The 21,650-nt window shown below is 39.9% G+C and overlaps 1 protein-coding gene across 17 annotated transcripts in view; it reads left to right on the top strand.

Moving 5' to 3' along the window:
• The window catches only part of DMD (dystrophin), a 1,161,005-nt gene that overhangs the window by 1,056,808 nt on the left and 82,547 nt on the right, over positions 1–21,650 (top strand). For 4 of the 17 annotated variants that reach the window (XM_038157635.1, XM_038157653.1, XM_038157625.1 and 1 more), the window contains exon 1: positions 19,277–19,433. The exons of the other annotated variants lie outside the window; for them this stretch is intronic. In XM_038157635.1, coding sequence (XP_038013563.1) covers positions 19,414–19,433 — 20 coding nt within the window. In that variant the 5' untranslated portion in view covers positions 19,277–19,413. Of the gene's footprint in view, positions 1–19,276; positions 19,434–21,650 lie in introns of those variants that run through there. 17 annotated transcript variants of the gene reach the window in all.

The raw sequence follows: 21,650 nt of genomic DNA, 5'->3' as shown, positions 1-21,650 counted from the left end.
TTCCTATTGGAATTTGTCTTTTTCCAGTCCATGTTTTTTTTCCCTGCCCAGTCATTTCTAGCTTCTGTTCCATTTTCTCCTTAAAACAGCTCTTAATAAGGTCACTAACAATTTCCTGCCTTCCAGTTCCAAGAATCTTTTCAGTGTTCACTTTCTTCTAGGTCATTCCATCACTTTCAACAAACCATCTTGCTGCTGTCCTTTCATGCCTTCTCTTGGCTTGCTGACAGGCTTTCCCTTGTAATAATTTACTGTTTGCTTCTTCTGTATCTTCTTTCTTATGCTCCCTTTGCAGAGCCAGTCTTCCCACTGGAAACTGCCTCCAGCCCACCACCCTCTTTATTGTACTTTCTCACCTCTCCTATCAGAGTTTTGTTTAATTTAGTTATGCTGATGACTTCTAAACTTGTTAATTACAGTTTTCTTTCCTGTTTATAGCGCTTGACATTAGGTGGTTATTAAATCCCGAGCTCAAAAGAGATGTTTTCTCTCAAACACCAGTGTTTCTCTGTTGATGTTTCTATTATTATGCACAATGTTTTGCTGCCTCTGTTGGCTATCCCATGCACTTTATGCCTACATACACATTTAGTGTTGCCTGTCCTTAAGATAATTTATCTCATTTTCCAACACCAAACAACTATATTTTTTTTCCGATTCTCTTCTTTTGAGAGATTTTAACTTGGTATTCAGTCAGTCTGCTTAGCAGTGATCTAATTCAGCCTCAGCCATTATTGCCTCATTAAAAGATACTGTGTTCACTGTTTTAACAATAGTCGTAAAATGAATTGTAACAGCTCAAAAAAAATTACTGCAAAGATTATGAAACATGTGAGAAGAACTTAGAAATTGTTCAGAGGCACTGTTACTCTTTCCATCGCCTAGTTCCAGATTCCAGTTTGGAGCATCTTTACTGCTTGGTTACACACCACTGGATGTCTCACTGTACCTCTGCACAAAAGGCACATACTTTTTACATTCTACTCATTCACATGGATTAACAGAGAATTTTAAGGAACAAAAATATTCCTTTCTTATCCAGGTGCCCAATCTGTCTTGAAGAAGGTTGAGGTGATCTTCATCCCATAGAAGTCTCCACTGTAGCAGGCTCCATTAACTTAAACCCCTTGAATTCTTTGTCCATCAGTGTTGGCAGGCACTGACATTGCCAGAAATACCACTTTCTTATCTGGAGAATGAACGGTAAAAATCTAACTTTCTTGGTAATGGTATTTAGAAAAAAATTTCCGTGAGGCAGTTCTGTCAGATTATTTCCTCTATTTCAGATTAATTCCATAAATTCTAAACCTTTGTGTATTGGGAAGCTACTAAACTTTAATTTACAAGTTTTAGTTTGTTAAAACACATCAGTTCCATATTTGTAAACTACTGTTTGCTTCTGGCTCCCTCTGAATTCCAGCTAGCTGCTAAGGTTCTTCCTACTGAGTAGAAGAGAGCCTTGTCCCTTCTTGTTCTGAGATAATATATCACAGGGCAAGGTCCTGCAGAAGTGGGGACTAGCCCTGAGCTCACTGGCTCTCAAGAGCAGCCACCTGCCTCATGGCTGTGCACTCCACCAGGTACAGCTGCATTCAGCAGCAGCACAGAGCACACAGGCCTTATCTGCAAAAATTAGAGTCAATGGCATTTTCAACATCAAGCCCTTCTCTGAACAGCCCTATACGAAGAGTGGGTGCTCACTGAAGGAGGCCTTTGGTGACAGGGCTGGTCAGCTGTCACCTAGTTACCTCTGCACAAACCTAACGGCAAGAGGAAAACAAGTTCTGAGTTAAAGAACCACAGGCAGAAAAACTTGCAATCAGACTTGGTAGACACAACCATTCTCAGTCAAATCAGTATTTTTTGCTGTATTTCTCTTCAGTACAATACCATGAAATTCCAGCCATCTTGAGTGCAGAGCTGTATTTAAGTACAGAGGCTTGCACAATAGCCAACAATTCAAGAGCAAAATTGGCCAGGCTGTTTTAAAACAGCACTGGAGTGTACCAATAGACTCAGAGTGGATTTCGTACTGGTCATGCTAGAAGAAAGTTCAGCTACTCATTAAACCACACTTTATCATGAATGAGAATTTGGAAAAATATTTTAGCAGCTATTCATCCTCACACCAGTCACACTTCCAGCAATCTCACACTGAACCAGAGACGCAGCATAAAGACAAAGCAAGTCCTTCAGCAGCTCAGCTCCTCACAAGGGAAGGCAAGTTTCCTTTCTGTTAATGCAGGATGCGACACAATGGATCTCAACTCTAAATTGGATCCTCTAAGCAGTGCTACAATGGAGATATTTAATAATAACAATTAGTCTGTAAAATGTACTCTCAGCAGCTGTCTGCGATGCTTTTCATTGCAGCATGCTTTCCTCATTGCAGTCAGTACTACTGACATGCTGTTAGCAGCATAGCGCCTACTTTCTATGCTCAGACATTGCCCCAAAATTAGAAATGGTAGTGGCAACTTTTTTCCCTCCTCATGAGAGATGTATGCTCATGATTTGCAAGGGCTTGGTGTATTAAAAAAGAAATTACTATTACTATCATGCTGGGTTTTTTTAAACATCACCTACTTGTCTCAGCACCTCACAATTAACAAGTCACAGCAATATCCCCCTAACCAGAATCATATCCCAGCACCCACTCAATTTATTTTTGTTTTTAAGTTCTTCAAAAATACCAGCTCTATTTTCCAAATCCTAACTGCTTTTCTGAGCTAGTATTTAGCTGGAAAATACTTTTTTTTTTCCCCTGGCAGCATTATCACTTGCATTTCCCCTTTGCTGAATTGGTGCTCCTTTAGCATGGCTCAGTCACAGTTCTAAGCTCCACTGTGCTTTTTACTATCCTGTCAGTCTCAGAAACCTCTTTATTCCACCTTGCAACTAAAAGGAGAGCCTGCTTTCAACTTCAAGTCAAGCTACAGTTGTATTATTCTAAAGCTTCCTTTGGAAAAAAAAAATTAGAACAAAGTCCCCATCAGCAGTAATTAATTTTGACAGTGTGGGCTTTGTAGCAATTCACAAACCTGTACTTTGTGCATCAGCATTCCTTATTATTCTAATTAAAGTGGAACATTTTGCCCTCACCAGTCATTAATGGGTTTTCATTTTGTAAATGACATTTGCAAAAGTTAAAACGGGCAGTTCATATGAAGTCCACAGGCAAGAGCGTTAAAATTAGCATCACCATAGCAACAGTCTTCCATCATTAGTATTCAGGGCAACAGCAAATGTTTTGTTGTGCTTTTGTTTCCGAAAAAAGATTTTTCTTCACTTGTCACTCATGAATAGAAAAGGCTCAAACCCATATATATATTACAGGTAAAATCATTATATTCATTTTATGTCACTGTTCTAGAATTTCCCAGTTTTTTCAAGGTATTCATTTTTCAGGGCAGAGGTTGAATTTCCCAATCTCCACAGCTGTGCATGTCAAACTTCCTGAGCGACACTTATCCCTTGCCAGCCTGCTGCTCAATGGTACAGTTTCATATAAAGTCTGTCACTTTTACTCAAGAATCTCTACCGAGTAACAGATTTTGCTGAGAATCTGTAAAAGAGGCAACAAAACATGGTCAGTCCTCCCGTTACGTGGAGAGTGCATCTCCTCTGTGCTGGGTTTGCTGGTTAAGTGATGCTATTTAAATATCATTATCCCCCCCTTCTCAGAAACTGAAATGTAGGTGCACACATCATGTCTAGGGAAACAAAATTCAAATATCATCTCATCTTGCACCGTTTAGAATTATGGAGAGAAGAAATGGCATCTCCCACTGAAGGAGACCGAGGCAGATTATAAGCATACTCCAGAGTCCTTCACTGGAAGAGGTGGGGCTGGCCACCTTTTTTCTCAAAGTTTAAATAGGACTTAATTGTCTGGAAGCACATTGCAGCAATATTTTGCAGTTTGAGAAGGAGTTCAGCACTGTATCTCCTAAATGTACCTAGAGGCATCCTGCTCACTTAGGTCTGGTTCAGGGAAAAGCACATCATCAATACCGGGAACGCAGCAGTTTTCCTCTAGAAGCAAATATTTTGTGTGCAGGCAGAGAGGGGTTAAGAAAAGCAAAGCAAGAGGAAAGATGTTAGTGGAAGTAGAGGATGAGCAGGGTGAGGTCAGCAGGACTGCTGGTTTACTTTGCAGTATCCTGGATTTTCAGTAACGAGCAGAGATCAGAAGTAACTAAATGTTCTCTAGCATTATGTCTCTGGGTTTTAATTTGGCACAGGAAGATTCTTTCTTTCCTCTTCATCTTCTTAAAGTACTTCATTTTGCATAATTTTGCGAAGAAGAGTCTTTAACGAGTAAATACACTCTAGTGCATTGTAAAAGATGGGGGCATTATCCACTTCATGAAAGGCATTCTTGTATTTTAATAGATGGGGCACATTTCCATACAGCGATTGCCTCTCTAGTACCTGCCCTTGCAGTATTGATTCTTCAGCTAGTGAAACCTGCAGAGCTGGAAAACCCGTCAAATGGTGAATACTTATATACCTGAGGAAAATCACTCTCAGATTAACTAAAAACTATCCATGGTGGATTGCCATTTGGTGTTTGGCTCTTAGAGGGCTTTAACACAGAAGGGGATTGCAGTAACTCTAAGGTTCTGAAATATCTACATGCATGTTTATGTTTTCAACCTCTTTCTTTTCCAGAAGCACCTTTTTGCTAGCACAAGTTCATTTTCCTTCTGTGCTGATTCACTCCACTTTTTTTCCATTTTTTGGTGGCTTGTCAGATGCTTTCTGGGAGATACAGCATGCTAAAGCAGTTCATTTTCTCTTTCTTAGACTTTCATATCCTACTGCAGGGAAGATACTTACTGAACTGTAATATTTTGCAGAAGTTTGCCATTTGATCTTCACAGATAAATTCAGTGGAAGAGAGTAGCATCATAAAAAGGGAGTAATTTTCACTGAATCCAGAATGTATTCTGCATTTAACTAAATGGTTTTGTGCCTAGCATTCTTTCTAATTTCTTTGTAAATGTAAGTTTAATACTGGTTTCTTGCATTGCTGAATCTTATAATCATCAGTTAAGTAACTCACCTTTTTTAAATCAGCTTTGGAGATCTTTTTAGATTATTAGCTTTCTGCAGTAATTGAACTATCACATCATTAGAAATATTTACCTAAATTGCCAGGGGTTGATAGCCTTGTTTATTGCAAAAGTGACAGGCAGAGAGGAAGGATCTGTGACAGACTTCTGTTTTCCATTCCAGACTTCATTCTCAGACAGACCCTTGAGCAGTGGTGTGGCAAATGAGAGGAAACTGCCAGTTTCTTATTTATCCAAAAACAGTTAAATGCTGTGTTTCCCCAAATATATGTAGATACTTTCTGCTTAGGCACATCCTTGAAAAAGCTACTGAAGCTGTTCTTCATTAAAGATGTTTCTGCATTTGGTCTGGAAATACAGAAGGAGATGCACCTCTGTGAGCGTGGATTTCAGATTTGCCACACTAGGTGCAGATTTCCCTAACAGAGAGTAAACTCTGGAGGTAAAAGCAAGCAGATGAAATATCCTCAACTTTCTGTTTCATAAATTATTCTTCTTTAAAATCATACTATAGATACTATATACTACAGTCTACAGAAACCCCAGAGGGTGGGAATAAGCGCCATGCAGCTGTTTTCCTAAGTGTAAGAGACTGGATTTTGTAGCTGGAAATGACAATGATTACAGGAATAAAAAATAAAAACCAAGAGTTAGAACTACTAAACCAAAACCACATTTTTATTTCTCATCTATAAACTTTTAGTGCAAGTAATTGGGAATACAGGCATCTTGAAATTTTACTTCAGTGTTTAGAAAGAAATTTCTTCCAGATTTCTGGCAGTGATATCTTTTTAGCCAGTGTCTTTAGGACACTGTTGTTGAACAGCATGTTTTAGCTCTATACTTCAGATTACCTTAAGTATCACCTGAAAATTAGAGGTTAGAAAACTGATCCTCAAAGATCTCATACTGACGAGTTCACCATCATTTCCAAATGGTTTGAACTTCAGAATCTAAAGTCAGCTATTTTGATATAAACCACCATGAGATTATGTTTTTGGGTATGTTGCACTTACCTTATTTGTTTCCTAATTACTGCTTGTTAATGGGACTGCTTATGCTTTTAATACTGCTGTAATATTACCAAACAATTCCATTGCAGACAGTGCTCTAGATCTTTGTATTTGACAAATATTTATTCCTGCACATTCCTCATTCATCTGCTTTTCCACTATTTTAATTGTGCTATGGCACAAAAGCAATTAAAACCTTACTAATATGGTTATTACATGTTAAAACTTACTTTCAAATGCTATTATATCCTTTCCTGTTTCTAGTCTGAAGGAGGAATAAATATTTCATTGTAACCTTAACAATCTTGAAACGAGCAGAAGAACCAGAGGACTCATAGGTTATGGTGGTAGCAGTTTAGGCTCTCATCAGACTTGCTGCCAGAAGTTTGGAAATCAAATTTAAGTTCTTCATTTAAAGCAGCTTGCATAGACCGAGAAAAATGTTCACTGATTTCAGCAAAGTTGCTTCTTGTTTTTAGCAGTCTAAAAGGGATCACAGTGTGGCTGTCAGCATTCCCTCTCCCGCATCATGTTTTTTCACATCAGTGCCCAAAATATCGTAGAATAAACATTTGCCGCTAGCAGAACGGAAATCTGTATCTGCACGGTGCTCTCTAGAGAAAATTGAGCGCAAAACCCTCGGCGCTGCTTTGCTCTGGGGCATTTGTTCACCATTCTAGAAATAAGGAGTGGAAAAGAGTCTGTCAGTGTGAATCCTTCCTCAAACTCGCCTGCGAGGGAATGCCCACATCATGTGGTCTCACAGTCGTCTTCTCTGCTTTGAACTGAGTCAGCCAAGGGGAATCACTTTTCGTGTGTCAGTGCCAACTTGCTTTTGGTCAGTGGGTGTATTTAGAGCACCCAGAGACCTCCCAAACAATTCTTCTTTCGGAACACATGACTTTTAATGGACTTAGAAACTTTTTCCCCAATTTTATCCATTCAAATTAAGTTTCCACTGACTTAAAGAGATCTTTCTTACTCTTACTGACTCCCCTTTTCTTGCTGTTATGCATTATCTCCTACAAACAGTCATTTAAACAGAGCACCAGTGGTGCTCTGACATCTCCAGTCTGGAGTTCTGCTCATCTCTTCAGCCAGTTCTGTGGCACACTTCAAGGACACTGACAAAGGCTGTCACTGCCTTGCCTTGCCTTCCCTTGCTGCATCTTGTAGACTTTCAGCTTTCCTCAACTTGCTCTTTAGTAGATCCTGCCAATAACTGTTAGACATTTATACTCAAACATTTCCTTACGTCTGCTCTATTCTTTGTGGAGAGGTTAGACAAAAAAGGCAACCAACCCAAAAAAGCATCTAGAAAACTGCCTCCGGCCTTGTTGCCCAGACTTTAGTTTTCTTGGAAAATTTGCTTGCCACACTCTTTCTTCTCTGAGCTCAGTCTGCTGCAAGGCTCAGCATTCTCCAAAGCAATAGCTCAAATATATTCTAATTTTATACTCGTCAGGTCTTTTAATACTCGCCATATTAAAGTGATGTGTCTCAAGTAAGAGCATTTGCCTGCAATTTTGTTTGTTTGTTTCTGAAACCTTCCTGAATCCTTTTTGACTTAACTAAGAAAATAACATATGTGCTGGTGAATAATGAGTCAATCTTTTCACCAAAATAAGAATAATTTGGAATTTTTTATCAATGCAAGCCATTCAGAAGTGTTGACAACCTTCAACACAGCTTCACCTCACAAATTTCCACAGCCAGTGAGACCAAACAGGTGGCAACCCCCAATCAGTGCCTTGTTATCTCTGAGGAGCTTTGATCTACCTAATGTATAATAAATAAGATACTGCATTTTAATAATCTTGTTGCTTTCATATCACTTGTCTTGCAAGTTCTTATTTACAAAAACTCATCCTGACATTGTTGGGGTTTTTTTTAATTAGATTTTTTTTGATCATTTATTTATTTCGCCATACCTACCAGCAGACAGATGATGCAACAGCTGGAAGTTATTACACTGTATATCCGCTGCTTCCCTATCCACCTTTGTCCTCTTCTTGTGGCTGCAAAAGATGTAACCACTCTTTTTTATTTTTTTTTTCTTTCATTCTGCACCATAGAAGAAGCTGACCAGATGATCAATTTAGGTTAAGATATTGGCTGACAGAAAATGCAGTTAGGCCTAAAAATTCCCCTATTTTTCTACATGTACTCCTCACTATAAGGCCATATTATGCCATTATGCTCCAGTAAAGACCAATCTTTTTTTAACCAGTTAAATAAACCTGAAGAGCCTCCTTAAAAATAGCATTCTCAGTTCTGCTCTTACATATAAATACAGAACAATCTAGGTTTGGTGTTGCAGTACTTTTAGCAATTTAGTACTCATACTAATACTCAAATTCCATGTGCTTACTTGTGGTCAGTCTGAAGGTTTAAAGGCAGGGAAGATCAGAGCAAATCTCTGTTTAAAAGGCACTACAAAGCCAATTATATTTACATAATATATAATAATATAAAATCATAGAATCCTGCTGCATTGCTTTTGATTAGGTATTCTTTTTATTCACTGAAATCCAGCGCTGAATTTCTCACCAAACTATGCAATGCCAAACTTAGCATTTAATTAAACGTTAAGTTAGAAAAAGAAAAACTATATAACAGACACTTAATTTTGCTCTAAAAGGTATTTAATTTAATTGCAAATTATATTAAAAAAAAGTAGAGAAAATATAATTTTAGCATAATGACCTAAATTAAGAAAATAAGAACTGTCTTTTTTCAGTGTTGGAGTTGGTGGCTGATTATTATATAAACTATACCCATCTAGGAACAGGTTTAAAAAAAATTTAAAATGCATCAAATTGTTTTGAGTGAGAGAATAGGATATTCTGTCAAAGCAAGAACAATGTGTGCTCAGTAAGGAATGCAGCCAAAATTTTGTTTGGAAGTAAAATTCAGCTCAGTGTGTAGTATGCAAGGCACTAAAAGGGTTAGAGCATCATCACTACACGCTGTGCTCTTGCAGCTCACAAACTTGGCAAGATGCAGAAGTGTTGTGTGAATACACAGTCCGAGGGAGCAGAATATTCTTCTATATTCTACCTTTTACCAGTTTCTTACAGAAATTTCTACCTAAACCACTGCTTTGTATATAAAGAAAATCTAAGAAAGTAAGGCTGGTATGCATTGAGAGTGCTTCCTCATTTTGATAATTTTGTCAAAAATTCTTCCAGTTTACAAAAAAAAATAAATAGTGGAAATAATAGTTGTTTTTCTTAGAAAATTTGACTGCTGCAAACTTTGGAAATTACATATAAAGTATTCAGCAAATTTCACTGGTATGTTTTGTCAGATTAGTTGCTTTCTGGACAGAAAATTCCCTGGTTAAAAATTATTATTTTGATTACCAACTGATTTCTTTGTGCAGCTCATCACAAAAGCTTGAGGATCTAGTGCAGCAAAGAACTTGTGACTGTCCTGCATGCCAGGTAAATCCCAGGCATTTGAGCTGATCCAGGACTCATCTGGCTCCCCAGTGTAGGGAGAGGTTGCAGCCATTTGATGGATTTATTCTGCAGGCCCAACTAGTTTCAAAAAGATCCAATGTTTTTTTCAGCAGCTCAGAGGCATCAACTCCTACATTTGGCCAGATAATTTGAAATTTAAAATGAAAATGAAATGAAATGAAAAAAAATTACATTTTCAAAATCAAAACTTATAAATGTGAAGGAAATCATGCTTTGGGTCCACAGGAGCACTAAGTGGGAAGCAGAGGAATACCGTGGCCTGCTGTAGGGCCATCCACCTCTCAGCAGCAAGAAAAGTGTCAGTGTGTGAAATTTAGACCAAGAAATGACAATTATTCTCAGGGCAGACACACATTACCGTGTAACTAAGATAATATGCCACTGGAAAGTTCAAGCAGCCAAAACATTGCCACGTTTGGAGAGTTGCTCGCTCTGGGCTATTTCACAGACTAAATGATTTAATTAAATGGCAACATAGACACAGCCCCACTGGCCTGGTTTTCTTTTAACTGAAAGAAAGTTTCATGTACAATGTTGATGAGGAAATAATTAGTAAAAACTGTCACTTTGTTAATCTCTTATCAAACATAGTGTACCGTCATCAACAAATGATTGTTTTCATTGCATCAATTCCCTTTAAATTATTTTTAATTTTAAACCTTCCTAAAATTTAATGTTTACAATGAAAACTATCAGAAAAAAATAAAATTCGGCATAAAGTAAAACAAAATATTTATTTGGAGAATGGAAGACTTTTAATGATGATACCTTACTCGCAAACAAGAAATACATTTCTTTGGTTTGTTTCCTAAAATGTAATTCTTAGAGCAAACCTTAATATGGAAATCCACTAAAAATAAAACTCTCCAAAGGTTTTAGTTTAGTATTAAAAACCCTGGTTTGAAAAAAAAAAACAAACCAGTGGATTAGGGGGTCTAATCCTCCACTCTCTACTTGGGTTCTACTTGGAAGAATTCTTAGTCTGTCAGCTTCTGCAAATCTTTGCAAAATTATTTTTATCCTTAATAAATTATTTGCTCTGTTAGTTATCCTAAAAACAGAACAAATTGAGGGACATGGGTAGAAGGATAATAGTTTGAAAAATAATTGCAGTAGAATTTTAAGAATGAGAATGAGGAGCAACTGCAGCAACAAAACGGTGGGAAAAGTAACAAGAGATCCATTTCTCAACACTGAAAAAAAATTAAATGTCCATAAGCAAAATAAATTTTATTGCTAAAGTACAAAAGTATTTAGAAATCGCATCTTAACCCTGTATTAGGTTGAAGGTCTCGTTTTGTATTATTAATATTTTCTCTTGCCTGATGTGTATTAGTATAAAGGCATTAACTAAAGTGGTGATAATTAATTGCAAAATGACATTTTGTTCTGAAGTTGGCAACCACAGACCAGAGCTGTTGATAGTAATTGAAGAAAAATTATTTACCTGAAGAGAAAAAATGATGATTTAAAATTAAAGAAACTTATTTTTTAATTTATATGACAAAACTATTTTGTTATTTTGGGATTAGAGATGAATGCTCAAACGCTTGTAATGTTTTAAGAGACAGAAAGTGTGACTTTAGAAGATCCCTCTTTCTGACTTTAATGACAGGTAGAAAATCTTCAGCACAGTACACAGTATGGTACCCATGTATTAAATTTATGCCAGTATGAAATGGGAAATTCTGGACACCATTAAATACACAAATTGTTTGAGTGCTGTGCTCTGCATTTGTAGTGTACCATGTAAATATAGAGAAATCTTGGTTTCATTTCATACCTTATTTCTTCCCTGGAAGGAAGGTGACAAAAAACTAAGTGATGTTTCTTAGGCCTGATAAACAGGAAATAAGGCATTTTGAACTTTTAAAATAATCTGTCTTTCTGTGTCGTGCAGTGAGGGAGATGATGTAGATGGGTAAGTTCACTTAGTGCTAGCAATGGGAATTTCCTCTTAAGTCTGGACTATTTTAGAAAAAGCTGAAGATTTTGATATGGTAGATGTGTAGGCTGACGTGTCTGATAATGTGTTCAAAGGAGTTAGATGCAGCGGCAGGAGTCTAAGAATGTTAATATGGACCATAACCAGTATTTAAACCCTTAATATTTTAGGGCTGCGTGGATTGTTCAGGATTTAGATTGCGCCTTCGAAAGCAATTTCCTAAAGAAGCAGCAAATAGTTCCAAATACAAACGTTTGTTTAGTTCAATGGGGAAAAATGCTCAGTATAGAAAGGAAAGCAATATTTTGGCTGTTTTTGAGCTAAACACATTCACCATTGTTCTTGATTTGATGCTGGACTATGGAAGGTCCTTGAATTCATCTGTGTACCTTTGATCGTAAATGTCAAGGCTCTTTGATGTCTGCTCTTTGGGCAGACAAGGCATTTCTGATTTTCATTGCAAATTTTTTACAGTGAAATTTGGCTGCGTTGCGAGAAAGGAAATCATCATTTCGCATGTTTATTCCTTCCCTAAGAGATTCCATTTTCTGTTAAATAACTGAGATCAGAGAACTGAAGGAAAGTATGCCAGTAGAATTGCAAGCTACTTGAGACCTTGCTGACATGCACCGTGAGATGTTTGGCTCAACTGCAACATGAAATACTGAAAGTGCACCTAGACATTGAGTTCCACTAAATGCTGTTATTAAGCTTTGATAAGCATGAAGTTCAAACTGTGCAATCTAGTTTAGCAAAACTTTTTCCTATCAGCTGGCACCCACAGGATTCTTCCCTGAATTAGCTGCCAGCCGCTGTGCTGAGGACAGGAGGAGCTACACACAGATACCCAAGTGTAAAAGCTGGGAGCACCACTTTGTAGGGAGAATCACAGTATAGTTAACTAAATGCAAGGTGCAGAAGCTGTCTGGAATTATGTGGAGCATGTGCTAAAGCATAAATGCTTGGACTTGCCACCAGATACTTAAATGAAATCCTTTTCATCAATGAAATCCACTTACTAAGAAATAATTTTTATCTTACCTCAAAATTCCTTTATATCCCTCTTTACTGAAGGGTTTAAGTGCCAACATACTTTTAGATTCAATTAGGATAAAATAGTATCTGTGCCCTAGGACATGGCTCCATTATAGCTGATGTTGGTTCATGTGTCTCTGGAAGCCCCAGTTAATGCAGGCATCTGTGTGCCTGTAGTTGTTTCAAATGCCTGTATATAAACACTGATTTTCACTTTTTGGCATGGACAAGATGAGATTGTTGCCACTTGCCATTAAAGGGCGCTGCCAGAGCTGTATGAATAATTGTCTCATTTTCTAGCTAAAGAAAAGTATTTTTTACAGGATATTGTTTAGAAATGAAAAAAAAATTTCAATTTCAGAAATAGCAGATGAGATGCTTTTGGGGTTTTTTTGGGGTTTTTTTTTTTGTTTGTTTGTTTGTTTGTTTGTTTGTTTGTTTTTTGCTGACCTCAGGTTGGGAGTAGGTGCCCAACCCTGAACCTGAAGCTGGATTTCTATGCAAATAAATGATGAGAAATGTCACCTGGATCAGATGAAAGAGTTAGCCTGGATGGAATTACTGGTGAGGCCAGTCAGGTGTAGCTGCCTCCTCTGCCATTAACCTCTTTAGGCTGGTTCCTTCCCTTAGTGCAGTGCTCTGCTTTCTGCATCCCCACGTAAGACATTTAGGAAGGGAGAGCAGAGCAGTCTTACCATGCAGGACTAAGCTTTGCTCATCTTACGACAGCGTAGTGGGAGAGGCTAAAGTCTGTCTAGTTTTGTAACTCTGTCACTGTGATTTACCAGCAAGGCACAGCCATCCCTTTTTCACATTAAGGCTCTGTATGGCCCAGTCAAGGGAAAAGGTTAGGAGTAGATCTCAAACTGATCTTTGCTAAGGTCAACAGCCTCAACATCTCTGTGAAGAGGATGAAAAAGCCTAGTGTGTACATAGAGATAGGCAGAGCCTCTTGAGTTTGAATTATATATTATGTGTGGGATATTTTAATCATTGATGAAACAACCAGGTGGTTAGGATAGGTTCAACGTGTATTGCAAAGCCAGAGAAACTACAGAAGTTTCTATGAGAACACAGCAAAGGATCCATTGCTAAAATAGAGGCAGAATACGGACAGCAAAACATAAATGCATTAATTCAAAGGTGCAAAGTCTGCCCAACTAGTGGTCTGACTGGGAACTTGTCTGTATATAGCTGTCATAAAATGCAATTGATTTCATTGTTGTCTTCTTTTACTACCTAACTGCAGCCTTACCATTGGAGCATCCTAGTAAATAATCTTCAAGCATGATCTCAGTGGCTTTTTTCCCCACAGGAGTATTTTCTCTTCAATATGATTTTGAAATGAAGTCCTTAATGTAAGAAAAAAAAAAGTTTGTATTATATTAATCACAAAAAATAGATTTAATAATGTCAAAAATATGTATATTATGGAATGCAAGACAACCAAAAAGTACATTGGTACAAAAAAGAAGGCATTCTTCTCCTTTAATGTCCATGGAAGCCTTTGCAAGAGGGGGCAGCTTGTTGGGGATCGGGAATGCAGGGTGAGCAGTAGCTAGGATCAGGTTTTCTGGTTTCCTGGGTGAAGTAGGACTGCAAGATACAGAATTTCTTGATATTGAGATCTAGCCATTGATTGGAAACAGTAGAGAAACTAATGATTTTGCAAGCCAGCTTTTGTGTTTGCAACACATAATTTTATGCATAGAAAGAAAGATTTTGAGGTGAAAAGAGTGCCAGAGAGTGAGAGAGTTTATGAAATCCTTCTTATTTTAATCCCTCCAGGAGGCAAAACAATCATTTATTTCCAACTGGGCATGCAAAGTAAAGAAAGAAATGGAGTTTGTCTTTGCTGCTTTGTTTAATTTATCCTTATTAGTCTGCATTTTTTTCTCAACCCTACTCCCTATAATGATAACCATTCATTTTGCCAACACAGATTCCTCAAACCAAGAATTTACTATGGTCTAATTACAGTTTTTTAAGTCTTATTTGTGCATTGTAAAGATCAGCAGGCAATTTTGTTTGACCTAAGTTTTCGGTTGGCAGATTTTAAGTCTTCTTTTTTAATATATATTTTTTTTTTCCTCCTATTATCTTTCCAAAAGCCTTACTTCAGAAGGGGTTTTACTACTTTTAGTTTTCTAGCATTATGTCAGCATTTTGCTTCTCGATCTCCTATTTTTGGGACTATTCACACTCCAGTTCATCTCCATCCCAGAAGAGCAAGGGTTACTCCTTCCTTAATTTTCTTTCTTTGCTGTGGTTTCTTATGGAAGGGAGAAAAGAGCTTTTGCTATTTACAGGAGCTTACCTGAAGATCTCCTGGCTCTGGTGGGATCAGGATGTGCTATCCACCCCTTCCAGCAGTGTGTGCAGGCATACCCAACCTCAGTCCCACTCTGCTCCTCTTTTCAAGGTCACACACACGGCAGTAGAGACTGAACACTCTTCCACTGCCACTATCACCTTAAAAATAAATGTAGCCTCTCAAAATTCTCCTTTCCAAGATCTCATCAGGCTTGAATTCATACATCTATTTAATATATTCAAAATGACAGGCACCCTCTCATTCACCTTTCATCAACAGCTTGCAGCGTGGTGCAACATAAGGCACACACACGGGCTGCTCCTGAGGCTCCACTGTACCCATCTTGTAGGGTGACTAAGATTTCACTTTTAATCAGGTGTTCTTAGTGTACTAAAGCAAGTACAGCCCAAAGGAATGTGAAAGCTGTGCCGCTGTGCATTCAGCAGGAACAGAAGTGTTCCTGTCACACGTGCCAGCTACCAATACTTTCCATACCAGGCATTACATTGCTGCAAGCTCTGCAAGTTCTGTAACATCTACTGCAAAATTAGTTTAAAAATGAAAAAAAAAATAATAAAAGGTAAAAAAGAGGATGTCTCTTCCTCTGTCTATTCCAAGAATATCTCAGTGAAAAAAATTCTTGTGAGCTCCATTTGCCAGTTTCCTGTCTTGGAGTGCAGAGAATGAGCCCTGGGTAAGAAGAAGCACCAGCTTGTCATCTTTCATATATGACAGGGATTTGGTTTCCCTCTGGACAGGGAGTGGTAGGCTCCTTCCCCAGTACCTATGGTGTAAATGACTGATTTTAAGTATACTGAGCTCTGAATGTTTTACTAGTTCTTTAATTTATAGTTCAGCGTTGGGGAAAATGGATGGTGCATTTCAAAACTATTTTCTTCATTGCATTTACAATATTTTAATGTGTTTTCAGTGGTAATGTGAAAAAAGGCAAAAAAAACCCACCAAAAAACAAAAGCAAATAAACAAAACAAAAAAAAAAAAAAAACAAACAAAAAAAAACCACCAAAAAAACAAAACCAAAAACAAACTAGCAGCATCCAAAACCAGTATTCTCTTCTTGGCTTTTCTGAGAGAGCCATAAACAATTGCCCAAACACCATGGAGGTGCCACCCTTGGAGCATATTTAAGACACATGAACCAGGAAAGTGCCATTGCACCATCCTAGTTGTTTTTTAGCATTTATTTATACAAAAAAAAAAAAAAAAAAAGAAAACAGACTCAAACAGTGTAACGAATTACCCAGCACAATGCAGGGCACCACAATATCTTCTTAAATGCAAAGCAAACTAATCCACTGTCCAGATAACTGAGAAATGGTAAAGCCACGCTTACAAGGAGGCCACACACTTGAGAGAGCTCTGGAAGTAAGACTTAGCTAGTAGGAAAATGTCGTATCTTCACCTTCAATGACAGCAAAATTAAAGAAATGTCTCTTTAGTTTTCTAGCTCATAAAATACTAAAGTTACAAGCAAACTTGTACCTTAATGTCTGCCTTAGTTTTAGGCAAGTGCCAGCCCATTTCTGCAGTCAGACTGACTGCAAATCCAAGTCATCTTTCTAGTTTTCTTTTTTTCCTGAAAGAGTTTTGGGGTAATAAGACCACTTCTAAATGTGATCCCTCATTTTTTAGGCAGCCAAAATTTCCCTTCAAATACCTGGTGTTATTAAATGTTGAAGATGTAGATACATTGATTAGATACAGTCCAGGGCAAAAGAACAATATGGGAGAAATAAACTCTGCTCTTCTTCTGATTAAGGTCTCTATACAGGTGCACAAGCTGACTGAGTAGCCCTTGCATTAGAAAAGCACCACAGGGAATTAAAACACTGCTTGCTCTGTAATCCTGTTTTATTATTTATAAGGAGATGACTATCTTTTATCAAATAAATGGCTTAAAATTAGGTATGGCATAAAAATTGGCTTCAGTTACAAATGCCAAAGACGGCAGCCATTTGCACTGCAAACGAAATATATTTATGTAATAAATTATGGGTAGTTTAAAAGTAATTTGGAGTAAGAGTGGTATTACTTGTGCACATTATACAGCAAAAATATAATTTTCAGGTCAATCAAAATAGCTAAAAGCTTTGGTGAATTTGGAGACAACAATCAGAACTACATTAAACAAATCTTTTATAAAAATCAATTTATAAAGTCAATAGGCCTTAATCCCTTAATCCTTCAACATTCTTGTTTTGCCCTGGATGTTCTTGAGTAAGTAATAGTATGAGTTGGGAGATCAAAGGGTTAATTTGCTTTTCAATTGGAGAATGACTCAGAGTTACCCTTTATTGTAAAAAAAAAAAAAAAAAAAAAAAAAAAAAAAGTGGTGTGTGGGTGTAAGGTAGGGAAAAAGAGCCAAGAAAATGGATTCACTAATTGGGGTTTTCACCTGCTGTGAGTCTAATTGAATACAATGCTTTAATTGTAACTCAAGGAGAAAGAAGATTATGCAAAGTATGAGAAATTCAGACTGGTTTTTAAATTCTTATTACTTGGCACTATTGTATGGAAAAGAAGACCAGCATGATAATAGCAGCATCAAGCTTCTGCTAAGGCAGGCCAGGAAGCTCCAGAAACAGTGAAAATTGAAGGAATGTGTATCAGGGAATCAGCGCTAGATACTTCTGAAGGAAAACAAACCACTTTTGCTGTGAGAAGTCTGACCTCTGGCTACTCGTCCCTTTGTATGACACGAGCAGCTGCTCTCTCCTTGTAGTGAATCCTGAGATTCCTCCCAACTAGGACGAAAATCATCCTGTTTTAAACACTTGAGGACAGTTTTGTCACTTCTTAAAACTTGGCTAAACATGCGAAGATGTGAGACTGGTGATATAACACAACTGACAGCCTTCAGCCAGTTTATTCATGTCAAAACTAAGATATAGTTAGAGCAATTGATCTAATGCCAGGTCCACTAAATTAAATGGAAAATTCACAGTCTAATGAGTTTTAACATGGCAATTTATGTTTACACAAAAGTATTCCTCCATTTTCTTTCCATATTGGGGAAATATTACAGATACAAGGTTACTGAAAACTGTGAGTTAGATCTGTTAAAGCAACCTAAATAATTTAGAAACGATGAGAATTTAGCATTCAATTCCAATAATTTTTACATTTACATTTGAGAGCCTGAGGGGTTGAACCTTGAGCATTGCTCATTAATGCTTCTAGAAAAAAAAAACCTGTAGGCTTTCCTTGAACTGCTTGTTGAACTTTTCTTAAAATCAGATAATCCAACTACCTGGAGCATTAAGGGGAGCCCTAAATTTCCTGGTGCTTAGGCTAACACCCTCCAACTTCAATGCCTCATCCATGTAACAGGGGTGGGATGAATTTTCCATGCTTCTAGGTGTGCATCTTCCTAGTGTAAAAACAGGGAGATTCTTTTGTACATTTGAAAGGTAGGGAATAGATTTAGATTTGATATTAGGAAGAAATTCTTTACTGTGAGGGTGGTGGAACAGGTCATCAGAGAAGCTGGAGATGTCTCATCCCTGGAAGAGTTCCAGGCTGGTTGGGGCCTTGAGCAGCCTGGTCCGTGTGGCAGGGAAGGTGGAACTAGACACTCTTCAAGGTCCCTTCCAGCCAAAACCGCTCTATGAATCTGATTTGAAAGGCATTGGTTTTGGGGTGGCTTTACCAGGAAATCACAATATGTAAGGCTTGAAAAACTACTTGGTCATGGGAAGGACTGGGAGCCTTCATTAGGGGAGACTGGCCACGCTGATTTGAAGCGCTTGTGACACCAAAAGGAGATTGCTGGCTTTTCTTTGTGTAATGCATATTGCGTAGGAATCAACGCAAAGAAACATTGCAACAATAACTTGGCGTGAGCAGAACTATTTCCTCTGCACTGACAGATCCAGGGGAGAAGCTCACCCTTCCTTCCTTGCGGGGCCAAGGCAAGCCCTTAGAAATGAAATTACCTGATTGCACTCATGAATGAACCACTCAGCATTTTAAGCACCGAAATTAAACGCTGAGGGAAAAAAAATAAAAAATGAAAAATGGGCGGGCTAAGGCCCATTTCAAATCTGTCTGGATTCGGTGCATATTTTAGCTAAGTTTTCTTCCCAAGCCCGCTGAAGACGAACTGATTTGCCTCCTCTCAGCACACGCCTCTCTCAGGCCGGCCGGCCAGCGCCAGGGCAAAGAACACCCAAAAAAATAGAAAGGAAGTCAAAGGAAGCCCCGAGGGCTTCCTCCAGAATAGCTGCACAGCACCGGGGAGACCGGGGAGGGGCGAGGTGCCCTCAGCCGCCCCGCCGCCGGGATGAGGGGGGCAGGCTCGGGGATGAGGGCGCGCAGCGCCGGCACCGCCGCCGGGCGGGAGCGGGGCGGGGCGGGCAGCGCCGCCTCCTCCTCTTCCCTCTCCCTCTCCCTCTCCCTCCATCCCTCCCTCGCCGCCGCCGTCCCTCCCTGCCGGCGGGGCGGCCGCAGTGGCGCTGAGCGGCTGTGCTAGGCGGACGCGCTGTTTCTGCCTCCGCGGCGCCGCCGATCCGCCGCCGCCGCCATGAGGGAGCAGCTCCGGGGGTAAGGGCGATGCGGGGCGCGGGCGGCAGGTGCCGGCGGGGGCGCGGCCCGGGGCCATGCCGCGCTCCGCGGCGGGGGCGAGCGGCGTGGCCGGCCGCCGTCTGCGCCGGGCGGGCGGCCGTACCTGTCATCGCTCGCACGGGAAATCGCAACTTGCCGCCGGGTTTCTTCTGGGAACTTGAAAGGGCGTTTGGTTCGGCGCCTTTTCCCCGTTCCCGAGGCCGTAGTTGGGCGCTGGATGCGCCCCGTTGGCACACGTAGGAGATGGCGGTGTGAGCGGCACGCACGCGTGGCACTACCTGTGCCGGTGCCTGTGCCTGTACTTGTACCTGTGCCGGTGCCTGTACCTGTACCTGTGCCTGTGCCGGTGCCTGTACCTGTGCCGGTGCCGGTGCCTGTGCCTGTGCCAGTGCCTGTGCCTGTACCTGTACCGGTGCCGGTGCCTGTGCCTGTGCCGGTGCCTGTACCTGTGCCCGTGCGGGCTGGCGGGGGAGAAGCCGCGCCGAGCGGTCGCGGCTGTGCCGGAGGTGTGCGGTGCGCGGGGCTCGCCCCGTTGCTCCGCGGGTTCTGGGGCCAGCGCGGGGCCGCGCAGCGTCACCTGCGCGGAACATCGCCTGTGGGGCAACTCGGCTCGGGCGTGAACTTCAGCGGAATTCCTGAAAGCTAACCTGCTCGGGGGTGTATGGCTTCTTTTCCCCCCGTAATTTCACGCTTAGAAGTAATCTTTCAAGTTAATAGGTAGATGAAGCTGGGAGGGGATTCCCTCCGGGCGGTTGCGCGCTGCAAGTGCTGTATTTCTTGTTGCTATATGGCACCTTATATTGCCTTTTAATAGATGCTGTAAAACATCTTGCAGCCTGGGACGCAAGAGGTGTCTTGCACCGGGCTTGGGTAGAGAGGTGGTTTTTGCAGTGGTATGTGTGCGGAGCTGGGGAGACGAGGAACCTGGTTATATCAGGGATCTTTGACCTTTTTAGCACTAAGGAATTGTTCAAGGCCATCGCTTGTCTAAGCCTGGATTTGACAAGACCCTGCAGTGAAATTGCTTTGGCAGAAGTGGAGAGGAGAGGCTTTGGAAAGCAAATAGATCAGCCGAGAGTGACGAGCGGGGGGGCAAGGCTTACCCAAACCAAGCCACTGAGTGGGAATCTTTTCCCCTGACAGAGCAGACAAAATAAATGTTTAACATCAAGGGGAGAAAAAAAGGGCTACTGTTCAGTACTTGACAGCTGATGTTTGGCCCTTCCCCTATTTTTCAATTCCAGTATCGGCAAGAAACTTTAATATGTATCGGTGCCTGCTTTCAGCAGTCTGATAAATCTTGCAAAAGCCAATAAAACAGGCTAAAGTCAAATTCCTGCTGAAGAGACGCTGATCCTTGGCTTAAACTGAAGTAATCTCTGCACAGATCAGTAGTCTCTAGATTTACAGATGAAAACAGTAGTTCTTTGTAAAGCACAAAGGAGTGCCACCTTTTTACATTGCTAATACTTTCCATAGCACTAACTTGTTTTAGCTTAGGAATTAATGAAGCACTGTAAAAAGAGAAATATTAAGTCTTTCTTTACAATCACTGTCATCTTCCATTGAAAACATTTTCCTTCTAAATGAGAGGTAGTGTCTATTCATAAAAGCTCTTTCAGTTGCATTTAGGCTAGTTTAGTAAAGTCCAGACAACTATCATGTTTACTTTGGCTTTTTGACAACAGTCATAAGGTGGTTGGAGTAACATTTGATTCATCGTAAAGACAGAAGGTGAGAAGTATTGTAAATCATGTTGTTTGGAAAGCGATGAGTTCAGAGCTTCGTACAATTCCACTATAATTTTGGCACTTTATTCTGAGTATATGTGGCTATTTATTGCTATGCAATAGAATTTTTTATTCTGTGCACATCTCTGCATTTGCACATGTTCATGTCGCACTTGCTAATGAAGGGTGTGGGGAGGAGTGCAGCAGAGCTGGCTCTGGTATCACCAATGAAGTGGGCTGTAAGAGTTTAAAAAGGACTCTGAAGTTGCAACCTAAAATTCTGCTCTAGAGCTGAGCAGTGAATACACAGGACCTATTTTTTTTTTTAAGAGGTGAGGGAGAAGAGATGCAATCAAAAACAGTTAAAAGATTTGTGAATGTTATGGCATGGCTGGTGCAGGAATGTTGGGGGGGATTTGTGCAAGAATTTGCGTGTGGGGGAGCGTTGCTTTCAATTCCTTCTGCT

Source organism: Motacilla alba, chromosome 1, assembly GCF_015832195.1.
Source record: "Motacilla alba alba isolate MOTALB_02 chromosome 1, Motacilla_alba_V1.0_pri, whole genome shotgun sequence".
In the NCBI taxonomy this organism is placed as follows: domain Eukaryota; kingdom Metazoa; phylum Chordata; class Aves; order Passeriformes; family Motacillidae; genus Motacilla; species Motacilla alba.
The sequence above is the reverse complement of the archived record's forward strand: the minus strand, read 5'-3'. Positions and strand labels throughout refer to the sequence as shown.